This window comes from Hyperolius riggenbachi, chromosome 3, assembly GCF_040937935.1.
Source record: "Hyperolius riggenbachi isolate aHypRig1 chromosome 3, aHypRig1.pri, whole genome shotgun sequence".
In the NCBI taxonomy this organism is placed as follows: Eukaryota; Metazoa; Chordata; class Amphibia; order Anura; family Hyperoliidae; genus Hyperolius; species Hyperolius riggenbachi.
Window position 1 is genome coordinate 207,562,464 of NC_090648.1, and position 17,637 is coordinate 207,580,100.

The 17,637-nt window shown below is 40.8% G+C and overlaps 1 protein-coding gene across 2 annotated transcripts in view; it reads right to left on the reverse strand.

Annotated features, from left to right (window-relative positions):
• Positions 1 to 17,637, reverse strand: part of LOC137563307 (dual oxidase 1-like) — a 162,654-nt gene that overhangs the window by 59,106 nt on the left and 85,911 nt on the right. For both annotated transcript variants that reach the window (XM_068275599.1, XM_068275598.1), the window contains 4 exons: positions 15,564 to 15,666; positions 6,655 to 6,827; positions 4,063 to 4,238; positions 1,747 to 1,865 (listed from right to left, as the gene is read on the reverse strand). In XM_068275599.1, the coding sequence (XP_068131700.1) occupies positions 1,747 to 1,865; positions 4,063 to 4,238; positions 6,655 to 6,827; positions 15,564 to 15,666 (571 nt within the window). The remainder of the gene's footprint in view (positions 1 to 1,746; positions 1,866 to 4,062; positions 4,239 to 6,654; positions 6,828 to 15,563; positions 15,667 to 17,637) is intronic.

Consider the following 17,637-nt stretch of genomic DNA (forward strand, 5'->3'; position numbering starts at 1 on the left):
ACGCTATTTACCGTTATAATCAAAGTGTGCTGCAGCTTACCCATCCTGCTTGTAGTGAAGCCCCGCCATAGAGCCCGCAGACTTTGCAGGATGATCGGCTCAGCAATAGAGATGGGAAGTTCGGATCTTTTCAATGATCTGGATGATTCGAATCGGATCATTGAAAAGATCCGGATTTTTGATCCGAATCTCGGATCATTTTACTACCGAAGCATTCGGGGGTTGAAATGACTAGCAGGGCAGGAGAAGGAGAGGGGGGTGGACACACAGAGAAAGGGAGAAGATGCACAGAGGGCAGGGAGTGGACAGAGAAGGAGGGAGGGAAGCAGAGAGCAGAAATGTTTGCTTGCACACAATACCCACATGCTGCAATCATATGCTTTACATATATTTCACCTACATGTTCATCTGTATACCTTGAATGGAAACGTCGCACAGTGAAAGAAAGCATTCCCCAAAGATAAGCGCAGTTGTTTAGTGCCGAGTGCAGGAGGATCATATTGCGCTGCAATCACAGTGCCTGCAAAGAGCTGTGCTGAGCTGAGCCAAAAGTTTCCAATGTGTTCACTGTGCACAACTACGGAACAGACAGCCTGTAATGAGCAGCACTTTGCAGCCAGTATGTGTGCTCTACACATATCTGGCAGTGGCATCCATGTCCTCTCTACCTGTCCCTGCAAGGCTGGCTCCCCTGAGTCCCCTCCAACAGAGCGATCCATCTCTGCTCTGCTTCCAGGACCCCGCTGCCCGCTGAGAGGGGGCGTGTTGCTCCTGGCACCGCCCCTTTTGCGATCCGAATCACTCATGTTGATGATTCGGATGATTCGACTCACAAAAAAGATTCGGATCAAAGATCCGAATCGTTCATGATCCGGACAACACTACTCAGCAAGTGCCTGCAGCCGCGATGATTGCAGAGGCAGGACTGTGCGCTGATAGCCCCATAGTTCCAGTGCTGTTACCGCTCCTCTGCCTGACCAAAAATCATGGCGCACAGTGCAAGCTGGTCAGGCAGAGGAGCGGTAACAGCACTGGAACTATGTGGCTATCAGCGCACAGTCCTGCCTCTGCAATCATCGTGGCTGCAGGCACTTGCTGCACCGATCATCCTGCAAAGTCTGCGGGCTCTATGGCGGGGCTTAACTACAAGCAGGATGGGTAAGCTGCAGCACACTTTGATTATAACGATAAATAGCGTTTTAAATAACCTGCGCCATTATTTAACCTTAATCCCCCAATGCCTATTCTTAGCCACCTCTGCTGCCAATCTGCTGGAGAAATGCTAATTTTGAGGTGATACTATTGAAATACTGGCAATGAGGGGAAATTTGGGCAGCCATGGTGCTCGATACATATAAGGCACCGGTGTCGCCCTCAATGCAAAATACAGAAACAACAAGCGGGCGCATGCAGGTCCTGTCGTGGCAACACATGAGTAACTGTGCATCACCTTCACCCGGAAGTTAGGAATACTTTAATTAAAAAGTATGTCTCACTGTATTGTCACACCACACTGGTAACCTGCGGTGTGGCCTTTCAGGACCATTGCAGTGCGGTTGCAGAAGAACTGCACCACAACGACATATGAAGTGTAGAAGGGGCTTTTCCCCTGACAGTTCCTGCAGTTACTTTGTAATAGTAAGATGTGCTAATCACGCTAAGTATTTGAGTTTTCTTTATCTATTTCTAACATGTGTTCTTAATGATCCAATAAAAAAATGATTTTAGCTTTATATATAGACTCACCATCTCTCCAGGTGAACAGGTCCCGCTGAATATCTCCTACCTCTGCAGAGGTAACTGCTAAGATAACATCATGAAATGAAATATTTTTGATCCTGGCGATTTCATCAGCAGTAAATAACCTGGGAGGAGAGAATATTATAAAATAATACTGTTTTTGAATGCAATCAATTACTTATTCAGGTTTATTCATGAACCAATTTCTGAGCATGCTGTGAATCTACAGAAAGGGATGAATATTCATATAAATGTTCTACATGTGGGAGCGCATATCCTTGCTGGCTGGTTTTACCATTCAAGGGTGCGTATTCATTCAGGATTGTGCTTTTAGATTCCTTCTGCATGGGCTTGGCAACCTGCTACTCAGAAAGAAATTGAAGGGCAAGCTTTGTTTTACTTTTAACCACTTGATGACCCAGCCTTTACCCCCCCTTAAGGACTAGCGCTGTTTTAGCTGATCTGTGCTGGGTGGGCTGTGCAGCCCCCAGCACAGATCAAACACCAGGCAGAGCGACCAGATCGCCCCCTTTTTTCCCCACTAGGGGGATGATGTGCTGGGGGGGTCTGATCGCTCCTGCCTGCCTGGGTGTTGCGGAGGGGGGGTGGAAAACTCAAAGCCCCCCTCCACGGCGAAATTCCCCCCCTCCCTCTCCTCCCTCCCTTCCCCGGAGATCCGAGGCTGCACAGGAACGGATCTGTCCTGTGCAGCCTCTAACAGGCTCCTGCCTGTCATGTGACAGCGATCGCCGGCCGCTGATTGGCCGGGGATCGCTGATCTGGTACAACGCTGCTGTTGTACAAATGTAAACAAAGCGGATTATTTCCGCTTGTGTTTACATTTAGCTTGCGAGCCACGATCGGTGGCCCGCAGGCCATTCACGGAGCCCCCCGCCGTGAATTGACAGGAAGCAGCCGCTCGCGCGAGCGGCTGCTTCCTGATTAATTAGCCTGCAGCCGACGACGCAGAACTGCGTCGCTGGTCCTGCAGCTGCCACTTTGCCGACGCGCGTTATGAGTGCGCGGTCGGCAAGTGGTTAAAAACTGCATTTTTCTTTACAAAATGACCTGCTTTTATGTTAAGTCCCGGGATGCTTTTCGGCATAAGAAACTTTATTCTTTTATTATTTTAGACTGTAAATTAGGAAGGTGATAAAAACTAAACAGATGTGTAGGTTACCTTTTTTTTACTTGCACTTATTTCCAGCGATTTGATGTTCTTTGCATGAATAGTAAATGCTACTGGCTCAGATCCACATTGGAGTTCAAGAAAGCTGGTCTTTTTTTTTCTTTTAGCTTACAAAAACAACAATCGCAGGAATGGCAGACAGAGAACCACGTGTGTCCAACAGTCACATGGGACTTTCTACTTACAGAATGGTATTATTGTGTGAAACAGTTTGGTCAATGCTACATGTTCTTTATAACCGCACAGTTTCAAAATAAAATACTGAATTTATTGAAAAAAGTTAAAACATGGATGCTGTTGGCATGTTTTAACTTTTTTCAATAAATTCAGTATTTTATTTTTAAACTGGGCAGGTCAGAGACTTTTTGCATTTGAACCCTGTTATTACAAAGGGAGGGCCCAGCACGTTTCTTTGCCTGGCCTCATGAGAGTCGAACCACCATTGGAATGTTCTTGCTAAGCAGCAGATATGAAAAGGCTAGGCCCATTTTTGGTTTACATTAGGGCTCCAGGAATGTAACTACACTCACTGTTGTGCTATCCTTCTTCAGCACATAAATGAATAGAAAAGGCTATGTTAGCACCTAATCCATATGCTTGAAATGCAATCAAATATGCACGTAAGCTAGGATGATAGCATGTTGCTTTAGAATTCACACTTTCATGCTTGAAATCATTGATCTGATCTGCAAATTTATTTCACAAAATAGTAAACAGGACAGTGACATAAAACCAGAGCAGGATAATTCGTCAGGCAACCTAGGCAGGTTCCTGGGGCCTAGTGCGTGTCAAGGAGCCCATCTGCCACCTTCTTTGCCCTCTCTACACTTCATCTTACCAAAAGGACCACACGAGGGCCTCAGATCTACCTTGCCTAGGGCCCCATTACATCTTAATCCATCTCTGCATAAAACGTAAACTTGTATTACAAAACAGTTCATATTAGCCTTTAGATGCACCTTACAATATATTATTCCAGGTGCTAGGTAATACGCCAATGTTTTTCTCTGTATTCTCTCAGCATTACATTATTCATGAAAACTGTAAAGTATAACAATATACTCCGCTTTTTTCATAACCATCATTAGAATTTTGTGATTAGGGAAACCTTTAACTGATTAGTATTCACCTACCCATTTCTTGAATTTTCAAACCAGAATCGATCTCCATCCCGTAAGCGCTGAAACTGATCCAAAGCAATAGCAGTAAGAAGCTCCCCAGGGTCCCCAGAACTTTCCAGCATAGCCCCAGGAAGAAGCTCCAGTTTATTAATGTCATTATCATATAGTGCAGCCAAGTCATCAAACAACTGCAGCGGGAGGAAAAGATGAGATTCAAACATTACTCAGTGGATTCTAAGATTCATATCACAAGATGTTTTGTTAATACACTCAGGCTGTTTTCTTTCATGCATTTAAAAGTGCATTATAAAGAATTACTTTTAGTACATAACGTTGTAGTTTTTAAAAATAAAAAGTTAAAATACCCTTTGCACAAACAGCTCAGAGACTTAAGGCCCATACACACAGGGCACAACTGTCGCCATAAACACGTGGCACGCGCATGTTGCGGCGACAGGTCCTCCTTGTGTATAAGGCGCGCGCCACGAACTGTCGCTACTCAGAGCTGTCGCTGATTTGCTTGGCCAATCGCTGGCAACAGCTGTCGCAGCAACCATCGTTAGTCCACCACGCGTACTGCGTGTGTATGTGCGGACTAGCGACAGCTACCCACAGCCAGAAGGGAGCTTCCGGCGGGGGGGACGAAACATTCGGCGACAGTTCCGCCGCGTCTCTGCTACGTGTAGACAGCTGTTGCTCAGGCGGAGCTGTCGCCGAGCTGTTGCGCACATGTCTCCTGTGTGCTAGCAACAGCAACAACGATGCCCCGTGTGTATCAGCCTTTACAGATGGCTTCTCACTACCATTTCCCTCCTCCCTGCCAGTCTGACACCAGAGACTGACTAACGGGATAGGCTAAACGTCAATAAGGGGGCATGGCTTTACCTAAGAGAACAATGCTCTCCACCTTAAATGCCTATGCAACTAAAGTGAAAGTGGATTCAGGCTCAACCACTTAACCACAGGCTTAGCAATGTTTTACTGAATTGGAAAACGTATTGCCTGTGTTGAGGCTTTGATCAATATTATTCATTCAATTTTTTCATTATAACAAATGATTTAATTTTTCTGTGCCTGTAACCTATTTACAGTAAGTACTAGGACTCAGGCAAGTATTATTATTATTATTATTATTATTATATTCATTTATTTATTTATTTACAGTATATAGTGCTGATATTTTCTGCAGTGCTGCACAAGGTACATTAAACAAATCATGAATTTACAAAGTTGCCTGTAGCCCAACTTTTCTGGTCTGACATGACTGCAAAAGATGCCGGTGTTATAAAAACTAATAATAATAATAATAATAATAATAATAATAGTAATAATAATAATAATAATCTAAAATCTGTACTCTGTCCCAGTCTTTACCAAGTCTGTTACAATCAGCTTGGAATAGCTAAGCTTTTAAATTTAATTATACATGATAAGCAATGTAGGGATTAAATTGTGAGCTCTTTGAGGGACAATTTGTTACATGAGTATGGACTCTGTAAAGCACTGTAGAGGACAAACAAAATGCACAATAATAAAATAATAATAATTATCTAATGTCCGTACAAAAGATTAGTGCCCATTTGGGAAGTGGCTAGTCAGTAAACCTTGAAATATAGAAGTAAACCTAAAAAAGAGTTTTGTTTGTAGGACCGCACAACCCAGGTAAACTTTTCAGGACATAAGCATGAAAATGAATTGATGTCTTAACTAGACATGCGCCAGTGGAGCAATGGATATAATTCTTTATGGAAGATGATGATCATCCCCAGGGAGAACAGAGGGAGCAGAGCTGTCATCATCTGCTATGGTTGGTGTCTTGGACAGTTTTATCTATCTATAGCAGTGGTCCTCAAACTAAGGCCCGCGGGCCGAATATGGCCCCCTAAGGCTTTCTTACCGGCCCCCCACACAGAAAATGTATTGCTTATAAATGCAGTCAGCTACATCTTTAAATATTGGTGGTCCACATATGGAATAGCAGTGCAGCACCCCCCATCCACATGGAAGCCAGAATGCAGAAATTTTGCTGGTTTCCAATCAAATTCCACATCAGGTGACACTGCTGTCCAATTGGCTTGCAGATTGTCACCTGGGTATGCTTCACTGTCTGGTCCGCAACGACTTCTACATCATTTTATGTTTACTCCGGCCCACCAGCGGTCTGAAGTATGTTGACCCGGCCCTCAACCCAAAACGTTTGGGGACCCCTGATCTATAGGCTTTTGTAAGACTAGGATCACAGTGGGCTCCCTGTAAAAACCCCACTGTGAACCGTGCCTACATTTATTTAAAAAAAAAATCAGTCACTAGCAAAAAGTGCTGTCTTAGTTTTTTTAAGTTTCAAAATTTGAAAAAATAAGCATTGACAAAAAAATAAGTCTACAAAATATTTAAGTTGATGAACACTGCCCTGTTCTTCATCTGAATTAGTGAATTCCAGTGACTGGCTACTGGCTATAAAAGATAAATGTACATTTGCTTTTGTAGGTAGAAAAAATATTTTTATATGTAGAATCAAGGAGGGAATGTTCCATCATACTGTTAATAACACTTGTAAAAATATGATTATACAATATTTTTTTTCAAAGCTCAACAACTACTAACCTTTCTATTTTCTTGGTATAGCTTTGGGTTAATATCCTGCCAGCTAGTAATAGTTTTAAGTCCAAAGTACTCTCTTGCGTGGTTGTAACAACAAAGTCCAAAGTCGCGGCCTCGCTGAATGCTATTAGATATGTAGTCTGCCCGGGAATACTTCAGAGATCCATACCAGTAATCTGTTTGGAGAAATAACATTGTATATATATATATATATATATATATACAGTGGCTTGCAAAAGTATTCGGTCCCCTTGAAGTTTTCCACATTTTGTCATAATACTGCCACAAACATGAATCAATTTTATTGGAATTCCACATAAAAGACCAATACAAAGTGGTGTACATGTGAGAAGTGGAACGAAAATCATACATGATTCCAAACATTTTTTACAAATCAATAACTGCAAAGTAAGGTGTGCATAATTATTCAGCCCCCGTCAAAGTCCAGATCTAAATCCAACTGAAAATCTGTGGCAAGATTTGAAAACTGCTGTTTACAATCGCTGTCCATCTAATCTGACTGAGCTGGAGCTGTTTTGCAAAGAAGCATGGGCAAGGATTTTAGTCTCTAGATGTGCAAAGCTGGTAGTGACATACCCTAAAAGACTGGCAGCTGTAATTGCAACAAAATGTGTTTCTACAAAGTATTGACTCAGGGGGGCTGGATAATTATGCACACCCCATTTTGCAGTTATTGATTTGTAAAAAATGTTTGGAATCATGTATGATGTTCGTTCCACTTCTCACGTGTACACCACTTTGTATTGGTCTTTCATGTGGAATTCCAATAAAATTGATTCATGTTTGTGGCAGTAATATGACAAAATGTGGAAACCTTCAAGGGGGCTGAATACTTTTGCAAGCCACTATATATATATATATATATATATATATATATATATATATATATATATATATAATGCACATTTTGGCAATTATATTTCTTGACTACGTGAATAAACTAACACTGCACTCACTCCATTTCATTGACATGATGACACTTAAAGGGAAACTGAAGTGAGAGGTATACAGGGCCTGCCATATTTATCTCCTTTTAAACAATACCAGTTGCTGACCATTCTGGCATCAGAAGTGCCTGAATCACTCACCTGAAGCAAGCATATAGCCTGTCAGATTTGTGTCAGAAACACCAGATTTGCATGCTTGTACATGGTCTATGGCTAAAAGTATTAGGGAAAAAGGATCAGCAGGACTACAAGGTAACTGGTATTGTTTAAATTAAATACATATGTCAGCCTCCATATTCCCCTCACTTCAGGTGTCCTTTGTTAAAGTGAATGGGAACCGCATTTAAAAAATGAGACAGATACTTACCCAAGGAGAGGTAAGGCTCTGGGTCCTATAGAGCCTTCCCGCTCCTCTCCTGATCCCCTCGTTTCAGTGCTGGCTCGCCCGGTAGCAGTATTTGACTAAATTAGTCAAATACTGCTTTACCCGGCCGTAGGAGGCTTCAGAAGTCTTCAGGGAGCTTGAGTGCTCCTGAAGAAGGGCGGTCCTGTACTGCGCCTTCACAAGCACGCTCTCTTGCACGCTCACGTGTGTGCAGTATGGAGCCGCACATCTTCGGGAGGACACGGCTCCCGAAGACTTCCAAATACCCTTTCGGCAGGGGATTGAAACGGGGGGGAGCCAGCACGGGATAGAGAGCACTGAGAGAGGAGACGGAAGGCTCTATACGGCCCAGAGCCTTCCCTCTCCTTAGGTAAGTATTTGCTTCATTTTTTTTAAATGCGGTTCCCATTCATTTTAAAGAAAAAGTGCTTTCAGTTTGGCTCTTTATATCACAAAGACTATTGACATTTTTTTCAGCTTGATTAATTTACTTTTATCTACAGTACATATAAACCAAAGATAATCCACAGGGTTTCTAATGGAAACTGTCTCATAGGAGTGTCAGTTTTTGCTGACAGTCAATAGCAATACAGATGTTGAAAATAAGTAAAAACAAATAAACCGCTGCCCTGTGTACTTTTTTTTTGACAAGGAGATTTTGGGCAGTGTCGGGGCTACCATACTCCAAACAGAAGTGCAATTTGAGAGAGATCTTTCCAGCATGCACACATTGTTTGATATCCTTATGAGTTCCTTATGGGTATATACTAGGAGAAACTACAGCAAGGTTCCTGTTATCCGAAATGCAGGCAACCAGACGTCCCAACTAACCATGCCTGGATAACAGGACTTTCTTTTTTGAGGTGTCTAGTCCCAGCCTTGAAGCCTTTGAAGTACTTACTAAGCCTCAAACGACGTCTTGCAATCTTCCTCTTGCTCTTAATGGCCTCCTAGCCATGCATGCAAGTCGGTGTGTCACATGACCCGATGCAGGTCAGATGACTTGCTGGCTTACGTGAAGCCCCAAAGCTGCTAGGAGCCTGCTAGGTGCTGCAGGAAGGCTGCAAGATGTCGCTGGAGGCTTGGTAAGTATTTTGTGGGGGGGGGGGGGGAGGATTGTGCTTTTTCAGCTGGTTGCTAAAGCAACTGGCAATGATATCCAGCAATTAGGCAATCCCTGCTGGTGCCGGATACCAGGGACTGCTCTATTACAGTATCATCTTAAGGGGGAGTGAAATATGCAGAAATTGATTACCTGAGCCCTGTAACTTCACCTCTTCTGGCATTCATACTCAACAGCTAGGAAACGATTAAGCTCATGCCCAGCAGTTAATTGCAGCAATGTCCATGGGACTGCAGCTTCCTACAATGAACCAAATATTGCACATTCCCTTTATAATGATACCTTACGTTTAGGCTGAATTCTAAGTGGTGCATTGCATAATGCACGCATTGTGAACTGGAATAGAGACTGGACATAGACCTTATTTCAAAGTCTGACTGCATGCAGAGAGTAAAGATGGCCACTAACAATTCAATTTCTAGCAAAAAATTGTTCAAGCGATCAGATAATTCTAATTGGAAGAAAACATCGTTTACTACACCATCAAAGAACCAACCTTTGCTTCCAATCTATCACAACCAACAAGAAAATCCAAATTTTGGTTTGACGAAAATCCAATCGGACGACTATTTTTATAATCAATTATAATCGATTGTGCCCATCAACAGAGATTATTTACAACCAATTTGATCAGAAGTTTTGATCGCTTAAACGATTTTTGGCTAGAAATGGGACTGTTAGTGGCCACTTTTAGAATAACAAGATCCAGTAAAATGCAGATATGTGAACAGGTCCATAGAACTGTATGGACAGTAAGTTCACACAGAGAATTATTCTGAACCAGGCCTTCAGAGTTTTTGCTACTCAAACTCTCATTTTACCTTTGATGATGAGGCCAGGATATATATATTCAGCATGGCGATTAAAAAATGCACATTTGGAAAAAAAATGTTCATTACAGATTCCCGAACCATATATATTCTATGCAATATGATAAGGGTTGTATGTGCATGCATATTGAGTGTGTATGTAAATGCAGCACATGCATGTGAGTACTGTATGTTTTATGTTTGAGAGGTCACTTAGTTTTCTTTGAGGGATGATATGAATGAGTTGGAGTTACAAGTTTCTTTCTGGCATCAAGAAACTGGATTTATCAGCAGTCATCTGGACTTGTATGACCATCTGTTCTTAGATTATACTCCTTACGTTAAACTCCTCAAGGATAATTAAATCAACTTCTGTGTTTTTTATGAGCATTAAAGCGGAATATAACACTGCATTTCAACTTTGCTCTAAAACATTATTTACAGTATATTATATGCAACCAGCATTTTTTTTTATTAGACCAGCATTGGAAGGGTTACACAGGACTTTAAAGTTCCTGGAGATTTCTGCAGACGCATCCGAAGCTGACATAGATACATTTTGTTTACATAAATGTATCTAAGTGTTGAATATGACTCATCTCTCTGACTGAGAAGGAGCTTGGAGGACAGCCAAAGAGTGTGTAACATTTATCAATAGATACATCTAACTAAATAGAATGTAACGATCTGAACTTCTGCATATCTCTCCACGGGACTTTAAACCTCTGTGTTTAACCCTTCCAATGCTGGTCTAGTAAAAAAAAATGCTTTTTGCATATAATATGCTGTAAATAATATTTTAGAGCAAAGTTGAAATGCAGGGTTATATTCCGCTTTAAGAAGCTGTGCTACATCATCTGATCATCCCATGCCACATTTATGGCTGGCTTCTTCAAGGATAAACTCTTTGGATAATAATTTAATTATGAGTAGTGACTCATCTCATCTCTGCAGACAATGCTGTAGCTTTTTGATGTTACAGCAACAATAGAACGGTACTACATTCATACAGTAAATTATTATTTTCAGGTTTCATGGCAATCATTAAGGTGCCCTAACAATACTTGATTTGCGGTATCGATATCAGGCACGCCCACTCGATCGGAATTTTTATAGATTTCTGTCCAAAATTGATCAAGCATGCTGGAAATATCTCTCTAAAAAGGCCTTGGTCAGGTGTGCAGTGGCAGCGACATTCAGTTTCCTGAAGACTGACGGACCCCAGGCCTGCTTTGTCCCATGTATAATGTATACCTTTCGAGCCTATGGTGAAAGTGGAAGCGGCGCTAAGCTCACGTATCTGCCAGTGCACCTCTTTCAGTGTCCCGCGTCTTCTCTTCATTACCCATGTGTTTGAGGTCATGCACATGCCACTGTGTCACAGACACCTCTGCTGGCAAAGTAGAAAAGATGCCAGACACAGGAGGAGGCACGCTGGTGGTTAGTTGAGATTAGCACTGGTTCCACAGTCACCACCAGGGTTTTGGTAATAATAGTAATTCAAGATGTATGCCATAAAAGCTCATGGAGTAAAAACAAACACAATTTGGTAGAATTAGTAATAGTTTAAAAAAAAAAACTTCTAACTAACCCCTCTCGGAGCAAAACCTATCATACTGGGACCCCTAAAAGTTTCTGTGTAACTTTTATTCTGAAAATCTGCCCAGGTCCCTTTTAGTTTCTGGTGGTGGGGGGCAACATAATTTCAGTATCTGGCCTTCCATTGTAAAACCTGGTGGGTGGTTCAGGTGCTTGTGCCTCTCTTCCCTCACTTCACTGTTAATTGCAGTAGGGAACATTACAATGATCAACTTCCCTCCAGTAAACTGATTAGTGGTCAGAGCATGGTTTCCACAGTTAGATAGGTGAGATGATCTGGAGGTCCTTCAGGCAGTTTGTTGAAGACTGTGGTGAAGGAGGATCAGAACAGTGCCAAAGACATCCATGCACCTTGGAGTGGCTTTGGAACCAGGGCTGCACACCCAGATGGTGTGGTCACATGACTCTTAAGTTGAAGTCTGGTTACTTTGGATGTAATTAAACAATGAATACAATAATAATTATATTGAGGATGGATTTTAAGAATTTCCAGCACATTTGGATTATACTTGTGTAAATAGTAAGCATGTGCAATGCTTTGTGCTAAACAAGCAGTATGAGACCGCAGAGCAATTAGTATGAAGGGATGACAAAAGAGCTTAAGTATTGAGTTACTGCTCTATAAAAAGTGTCACTACAAGATCTGTTTAGTTTAAAATTGAAGTTGTATTCCTGCCCCTCCCAAATGAATCAGTGCGTAATCATAGGCATTATCACAGTATCATGGGTGCAGACTGTAAACCTAAAAGCAGATATTCAGGTCCCAGGTTTTTTTTTTCTATATCTGTACAGGGTGATTTGTTAATTACGATGGTCAATGAGATGCAAATCATTTTGAGTTGATTCAGCATTATGCAAATTTTGTAGGCAAATTTATGGCGTTTGAGAATGAACCAATCAAAGCCTCTTGATTTAAAATTTGATTGGTCCATTTTATAAGCTGCAGAAATTTGCATACAAAATTAACATCATCCTGCAAGAACTCAAAATTATTTACATTCCATTAACCATCCCTATTTATTATCCTATGACATACTATAAAAAAAAACAACATTTTTATTTGGCTATTTTTCCCATTCATCACAAAACTTTAATTATGTTGCTACCACAATACTGTATGTGGTGGTGATATCTGATTTTAAAATTAAAGTAGTCTATAGTTTTAGAGGTTTTAATTCATGCAACCTCTGTCTTCCCTGCATATAATATTTATACGTTTCTTGGTTGTATCGGTTTGAATTGTGACTATACCTTGTAGTTTGTACTTTGAGTTTATGTTACCAGTTTCTTCTTATACGAATGCCGACTTAAATGTTTGTAAACTATTTCTTACAAAACGTTTTGTTAACCAGTTCGCATTCAGTCGTTTTTCACTTTATGCATCCGAGCTATGTTCACTTCCCATTCATTAGCCTATAACTTTATTACTACTTATCACAATGAACTGATCTATATCTTGTTTTTTCCGCCACCAATTAGGCTTTCTTTGGGGGGAGTGGGGTCCATTTTACTAAGAGCCACTTTACTGTAAATGCATTTTAAAAGGAAGAAAAAAACAGAAAAAAATCATTATTTCTCACTTTTCGGCAATTATAGTTTTAAAATAATAGATGCCTCCATAATTAAAACCCACGTATTGTATATGCCCATTTGTCCCGGTTATTACACCGTTTAAATTATGTCCTTATCACAATGTATGGCGACAATATTTTATTTGAAAATAAAAGTGCATTTTTTCCGTTTTGCATTCATCACTATTTACAAGCTTATAATAAAAAAAAAATAGAAATATTTCATCTTTACATAGATATTTAAAAAGTTTAGACCCTTAGGTAAATATTTGTGGGTTTTTTTTTAATTGTAATGTTTTTTTGTTGTTTTTTTTAATTAAAAATTTTATGTGGGTATTTTTGGGAGGGTGGGATTGAAATTGTATTTTTTTTTCGGAAATATGTGTATTTTTCTTTAACATTTAGATGTAGTTTACTTTTAGCCATGAGTTTGTATACAGTGACGTCACTCTAAGCGTAACACGTATGCGACGTAGGGGAACGTAAGAAGGAGAAAACCATAGCTTCCGAGAGAAGCTGTCGCTTTTTCTGCGGGGGAGAGGAATCAGTGATCGGGCACCGTTGCCCGATTCACTGATTCGTTGGCTAACAAACCGCGGGCCGGGAGCACGCGCGCGATCTGCCGCGGGAACGCGCAGGAGCGCACATGGCTTCCTGGACGTGAGTTTCACGTCCAGGAATGTCAAATAGTTAATGTATGTTTTGTCATTCTCAATTTTAATAAAAATGATTGAAACACAAAAGTAGTCTATTCGTGCCACACTACATTTTTTCCCTGGTGGTTCTCCCCTTCTTTTTTTGTAGATTTAGCTTTACCTGGTTATCTAGTGCCCCTCACCTCCCACCTCAGTAATCTTCCCTCCCCTTTTATACCTTTTCCTGGTGGTTTAGTGCCCCCACTTCCTCACAGATTTCCTTGGAGGTAATGGGCACAGGTGCATGCTAGTATGTGTCCTTTGCTCATAAAGTGTATTTCTTCAGGGAGCGTTTCCCTGGGTAGTGTAGTTAATATCCTGGGAGCTAATGAGCATGGGCACATACTAGCACACATGCTGTTCTCATTAAGTGCTGTGTACATATACCTATGTCCTTCTGCCAAAACTAGGAGTACAGAGGACATAGAAGAAAAATACTTCAAAATTCACCTGACCTATTCTTCACATGGTAAACGAATCTACTTTCAATTCATCATAGCTTTATGGGTAAAGTGTTGTGCCAAGACTTCTAATTCAATTGTTAAGTTATTTTTAGGCTGCAACCTCAGTTTGGCGATCCCTCACAACAAAGGAAGAAACTGCCTAAAAAGCAATAAATCTGAGGTGCGCTCGCTCATAAACTGAAAAAACAATGTCAGTTCCTGATTTAAGATTTTAATTCAATGGTATGCAATAAAACTATAAATATACAATAAAACAAATTTGAGACACTGTAAAAAAGGGCAGGATCCTGTTCCACTCCTACATTCACCTAACATACACTCCTGCTGCAGCACAGACAACCAGTTCATAATAGCCTAATGCTGTGAGCAAATAGTTGGTAGAATAGCAAAAAAAAAAAAAAAAAGAACCAAATAAATTTGTGAAAACATCTTATACTGACAGTTATGATTATTATCATATTACCAGCAGAATTAACCCCAAAACGTGCTCTGTTTGCACTTGCAAAGCTAGAAATCAGTTACCATAATTTATTCAAAATTGGTCCTAACTTAAAAAAGTTTATTTGTTTATTTATTTATTTTTAAGTTCCCACAAGGTCAAAACTGCAGGACTGGCAAAAAGTTCCACCCAGTAGATACGAGAAATGTTAAGTTTAGTTAACTATTTATTTTCAAGATCTAAAAAAATGGAACAGGACCAAACCACATTAAAAAGATTTTAACTGATTTCAGACAGCAGTGATTGCCCTGTTTGGGAGCTGTTATTCCTGCCAGGGCGTAGATTTCACTCAAAGCCGGCGCGCCCTCTCGCCACTCTCGTCACTCTTGTAGATCTCGTTGCTGTCTCCCCTCCGCAGCCCACTCGTCCTGCTGTTGGTATGACAGCAGAGCTTCGTGAGCGGGAGGCAATTTCATTGGCTTCTGACCCTGTCATCAGTGTGAGTCAATCTCATTGGCTCACATTAATCACAGGGTGAGGAGCCAAGGAAATTGGCTCCTGACAAAGTCACAGAGCTCTGCTGTGATAGAGATGGCAGAGCGGGTTGGCTGGGGCGATGGGTGTGAACAGCGGTAGCGGCGACACAGTGTGGCGATTCGTCGGTATGTGCCTTTTTTTGTACCAAAGGTTTCTGGTCCTCAAGGGACCAGATACCGCTGGTACTAAAGGGGTTAAGGAACCCATAAGCTTAAACAATCAACAATGCAATAGTAATATCTGCGTTCCAGCAATTATTCTCCATGACCATATCACATCTATGTGTCTGTTCTAGTATTGAGCAGAAAGGAAGGTCCCATACCTCTTAAATCCTCAACAACAACATTGTCCTCATGTTCAGCAATCTGAGAAGCCATCCCAAAAAGCAACTCATCAGTATTATCGAGAGTTGTTATGTTTTGATACTGGTACAAAAATGAAAAACATGCAAAATATAAGTATAGACGAATGGATGAATGCAATATTTATTCATAAAATAAAAAATTGTAAACATAAATCAACTTACAGACTAGGAAAAGAAAACCGTTTTTATTTTATAGTTTATTTTATAATCCTTTCAGCAACACTTTCTATGTTTCAATTGACCCAGATAAGGGTTGTAAACTTTCACAATTGAATAGGAAAATAAATACAAAACTGGACCAGCCAAGCATCTTAAGCTGTCATAGCTCTTTACTCAAATATTATTCATTCCAAAGGTATTCCAAATATTGATTGAATATATATATGCAAGTACAATTCAAGGTTTCTCTCTATGTCAATGTCACCTGGTGATATTTAAAGATGACCCATTTTTTTCAAGCCTCTCTGTGACACACTGACACAGATTCTCCACAGTACTCGGTTTAAATACATTGCAATATCTGGCATGACATATCTATCAGCCAATCATTTCTTTAGGGGCAAGGCTTCACCTGAACAGATCTGAGAGGAAACTAAAATAAAATACAGTCATATAAAAAAGTTTGGGAACCCATCTAAGCCTGCATAATAATTTACTCTACTGTGAACACAGATAAAAGAAGGAAAGTCTTTTATTTCCTAGAAACATCTGTGAACCGTGGTGTTTTCTAAACAAAGATGTTTAGTGAAGCAATATTAAAGAGGTTTTTTAATGTTTTTTTTTTAAGTTATATTTACCTGGGGCTTCTACCAGCCCCCTGCCGATGTCTTGCCCCAGGCCAGTCCTAAACAATCCTTTGGTCCCCCGTCGTGGTTCATTTACCGCTTTTTGATCTTACAATTCGACCACCACTGCGCCTGCGTGGCCTTGGCCGCGCACATCCTCGCTCCTCCTTACATCTCCGGAAGCATCGTGCGCAGATGCAGTACAAAGTTTTCTCGCAGGATGCTCCTGGTAATGTCAGCGGGAGCAAGGACGAGCGCGGCTGAGCATGCGCAGTGGCGTTCGACTCGTGAGATGAAAAAATGGTGTGCCGCGGTAAGGGACCGGAGGATCTTTTAGGACTGGCATGGGACAGGACATCTGCAGGGGGCTGGTAGAAGCCCCAGGTAAGTGAAACTTAAAAAAAAAAAAAAAAACATTAAAGAACGTCTTTAAATTTTATGAAATAAAATTACATGTGAAAAATTGGCTGTGCAAAAATTTAGGTACACTTGCAATTTTGCTGATTTGAATGCTTGTAACTGCACAATATTGATAATGTGGCACACCAAATTGTTAAGGTAAACCTTAAATTTCATAGATAGGTGTGACCAATCTTGAAAAAAAAGGCATGCAAAGTGGGCGATTGGAAGTTTTTCTTCTCTCCGACTCTCCTCTAAAAAGTGACAGCATGGGATCCTCAAAGAAACTGTGACACCTAAACCTAACCCCCACAGGTGGTGCTTAACCCTAATTTACCCCCTAAACCATAACCTGACCTTTGTAGCAGAGCCACGATATGTGGCAAAGAAGGTACATTTTGGTGCCCGGAGGTGCTCGATTAGTGTGAACACTGTAAAATATTGGTGCCCAGAGGTGCAATTTGCTTTTCCGCAAGCCCCCTCTCTTCACAAATCAATCAGAAGCCTCTGGGTGCCTCAGAAAGGGAAATTTGGGTGCATGGGGTCGGCCGCTATTGGACACCTCTGGGCCCGAAATGTAACTTCTTTGCCACATATTGCAGCCATTATAAAAGCCATGATTTACAGCAAAGAAGGTAAATTTCAGCACATAAAATGGGTGGGTTTTATCTATAGTAGCATTGCTTATTTTAAAACTACATGGGATGGAATTGGAGAAATTGTGTATTTTTAAAAAAAAAATCTTGTTTTTACCTATAAAATGCATAGGAAATAAAGTAATTACTAAAAACAAGTATCTCCACAAAAAGCTGATTTTGTGGTGAAAAAAAAGGTATAGATTATTCAGG